General features: G+C 35.0%; 1 protein-coding gene across 8 annotated transcripts; it reads right to left on the bottom strand.

Annotated features, from left to right (window-relative positions):
- Positions 1-652: 652 nt before the first annotated feature.
- LOC106421238 lies at positions 653-2,310 on the bottom strand. Of its 8 annotated transcripts, none has more exons than XR_001284145.3 (5): positions 1,808-2,295; positions 1,619-1,698; positions 1,340-1,450; positions 1,121-1,209; positions 653-971 (listed from the first exon to the last, which is right to left on the bottom strand). XR_001284145.3 is itself a non-coding variant. In XM_013862088.3 (5 exons), exons 1-5 carry the CDS (start codon positions 1,961-1,963, stop codon positions 921-923), a joined length of 441 nt encoding a protein of 146 aa, XP_013717542.2. In that variant the 5' UTR covers positions 1,964-2,306; the 3' UTR covers positions 653-920. The 8 variants fall into 8 exon arrangements, 4 of the variants coding, with proteins under 4 accessions (XP_013717542.2, XP_013717540.2, XP_013717543.2 ...); XR_001284144.3 differs by having other exon boundaries at positions 1,126-1,209; positions 1,808-2,281; XM_013862088.3 differs by having other exon boundaries at positions 1,665-1,698; positions 1,808-2,306.
- Between the last annotated feature and the right edge of the window lie 837 nt (positions 2,311-3,147).

Below are 3,147 nucleotides of genomic sequence, written 5' to 3'. Positions count from 1 at the left end.
TATAACGTTAGTTGTTGCTTTTAGAATATATTTATGATGGTCTAAAGATATGTATTTATAGGTGGAGAGATGACCTAATTTCTCTTTAGTGTTTCCTTTAGATTAATCTCAACCGTCCATCAAAGTAGAGATAAATTAGAAATTACTCCTTTATTTCCAATTTCATTGGTCACCAAATATATTAAGGAATAGCAATATTCCAATAGAAAACAGATAACTATAAGACCATATAATAGGGAAAGGAAATATTCCTTACATAAGAGACCCTAAAAAGGGTCTCTTATTCTTTTTTAATATTTTTTAATTGTAAAAGTGTATTAAGAGACTGTATTAAGAGACCCGAAAATTTACGTCCTCCATTGCAAGTCTCTTATTTAAGGGTTCTTTAAAAAAAAATTTAATTAAACACCAAATTGTTTTTGATTTTTCTTATTAAACTTAATTTTTTCTTAAAACATAGTACAAAATAACATTTTAAACATTGATTTTAAAATAAAAACATAAAAAATAAAAATGAAGGAATTTGTTTAATGACTTTGTGAGAAGAATGGAAATTGTTTTGTGATTAAATAGAACTTGTGCGATGATTGTGAAAAGGAGAGAAGAAGAAACTTGTTTGATGAGTGAATGACTGTCTATAAAATGACCAATCTGAATAAACACATATATAGAACAACACAACAACAATACAAAACATGTGAATCAACCACACTCTAGTCTGTGACACAAGACTACACAACAACACAACAACAATACAAAACATGTGATTTCACAAGACCACACGAGAAGACATGACGAACAAACATAAGAAGCTACAACTTCATATCAGTAACGAAATAGACATGAAGTAACATCGACTTAACCGATCTTTTTGACTTTTTGACTTAAACGATCTTTTTGACTTTCATTGGTCTCATTTGTTAGGACATAAACATCAAGTGACCACACCAACAACCCCATACATTTTTGGCCTGCAAGACAGTCAAAAAGATCAATCAACGTATCAGAAAACCTTTATTGAGATGAATCACTCATCTTATAGGAAACAAAGAAACCACAAAACTGTTAAGTAAAATTATTATTTTGTTATTATTGGGCTGGTTATAAGAATGGAACCATCATTACATGAAGAGACTAGTTCTATTGTTGTGCTATGTAAGCATCGGCGCATGTTTCTTCGTCGACCAGATTCCTCAGAGTTTATTGTAACTGAAAATATTCACATATACAACTCATTACTGATAATTTGCCAAACCACATTAAGATCACAATGAAACAAAGAAACCCAACCCACTTAACTTAGAAAGAAACAAAAAAAACAACATCCAACGATACTTACAGGAAGACAAAGAAGGCACTAGGAGCTCTCTTGGGTTTGTTAAGGTCCTTCTTAGCCTTCTTCTCCTGCTTGCTAGGCTTCTCAGCTGGTGCCTTCCTCTTTCCCACCTTCCTGAATATCAAAAACAGAATCTACAAAGTCAACAACATGATGTATCTTTTACTCTTTCAACACAGCTAAAGCTAACCAAAGATACTAAAGACAATCCATTTATCAGCACCCATAATCAGTTATTATTATTACATAACATGTTTCAGAGAGAGGTAATAATGGATTAACTTGTCATCAACTAGCTTCAAGGCTTCCTTGGTGGTCTTAGCTTTACCTTTCTCATTTGATGTCTTCATCTCGGAAGGAAACTGTTGAACCAATGAACATGGGAGAAAGTAAACAGATACACTACTCTCTACAGAGAAAGGAATCAACTTTATCAGAACAATCAATCTAACAGTAGAGTAAAGCCATTACCCTTGAGACTAATGGAAGATCTGTCTGTTTGATAGGAGAAGAAGGAAGAATCAAAAGGTAAAGACGGTCAGAGAGAGAAAACAAAGGATGAGCGTGCGAGTTAGCAAAGAGATGCTTAGCACAGAGAGGGTATGACACGCTGCTGGTGAGGGACATGTGGTGGTGGCTGATGAGTACGGTGATGGAGGTTTCAGAGGCGGAGGAGTGAATAGGTTGAAGAGATCAGAACAAAATAAGAAGTGCTGGTTTTTAGGTTTTGGAGGAGGTGAGTCGGAGAGATAAATCGAGGGATTGGACGACGTCGGGACGGTGGATTGGAGAGAGAGAGGAGGAGAGATCCGTCGAGAGAGATAAAGCTAAACATAAAACTCTCTCATGGGGACACGTGTCTCTTAAGAGACGCCTCTTCTAACGTTTAATTAAGAAACGTTTGTTCAATTAATAGCTTTTTTTAATTTTTTTAAAATCATAATTACATTAAGAACCCAACTAAAATACTGCGATAAAGATGCTCTAACGAACTAAATTATAAAATAGCTTTAGGTGATGACTTTTAGTAGCTATCAAGAGTTAAAGACTTTTAGATATGTGTGCAACAAATCTTTGACAAAATAAATATCGACTTGATTGTTTTGTATACAGAACTGGAAGCACCGAGATAGATTACAGAAAACATGCTCCAACCTTCGACTTGTTAGAATTTTTAGACAGATTGCAAGGACCTGATTGCAATGATAAAAGAACTCCGAACCTGGTCAATTTTTGCAACAAAATTAGAGGCGGTTCAGACTTTTCAGATATGTTTTCTAAAATTCAAGATCTTCCGTATTTCAAGAGTACAAAAATAGGATGGTTGATTCTTTAACCATGACTACTCGTTCTTTTCATAGAGATCTTTGTTTCATTAGTTGTTTTATTCCGGTCTGATTAGGGTCATATGTTATAAACTTATAAGCCATTAGAGTAGGTTTTATTCGGGACACACAAACGAAATCGAGAGTAGGCCTTGGCATTTCGGGTATAGGTTCGGTTCGGTTCGGGTATTTCGGGTTTTGGGTAGTTAGGATAGGGGCTAGAGGATCCATTTAGTACTTGACCTATTTTCGGTTCGGTTCGGTTCGGCTAGTTTCGGGTTCAGTTCGGTTCGGATAGTAAATGTAGGAACCGGAAAATATCCGGAAAAAGTTCGGTTCTCATTTGGATCCGGTTCGGGTTCGGATAGTTCGGGTAGTTCGGATAATTTGGATAAAATAACGATTATTTAGGGTAAAATATCAAATAATTAGGATGATTTAGATAAAAAATTTGGATATTTCGGATTACTTTGGATATTTCGGATA

The sequence above is a fragment of the Brassica napus genome, chromosome C3 (assembly GCF_020379485.1).
Source record: "Brassica napus cultivar Da-Ae chromosome C3, Da-Ae, whole genome shotgun sequence".
Classification (NCBI taxonomy): Eukaryota; Viridiplantae; Streptophyta; class Magnoliopsida; order Brassicales; family Brassicaceae; genus Brassica; species Brassica napus.
Note: the sequence above shows the minus strand (reverse complement) of the source record. Positions and strands in the feature narration are given on the sequence as shown.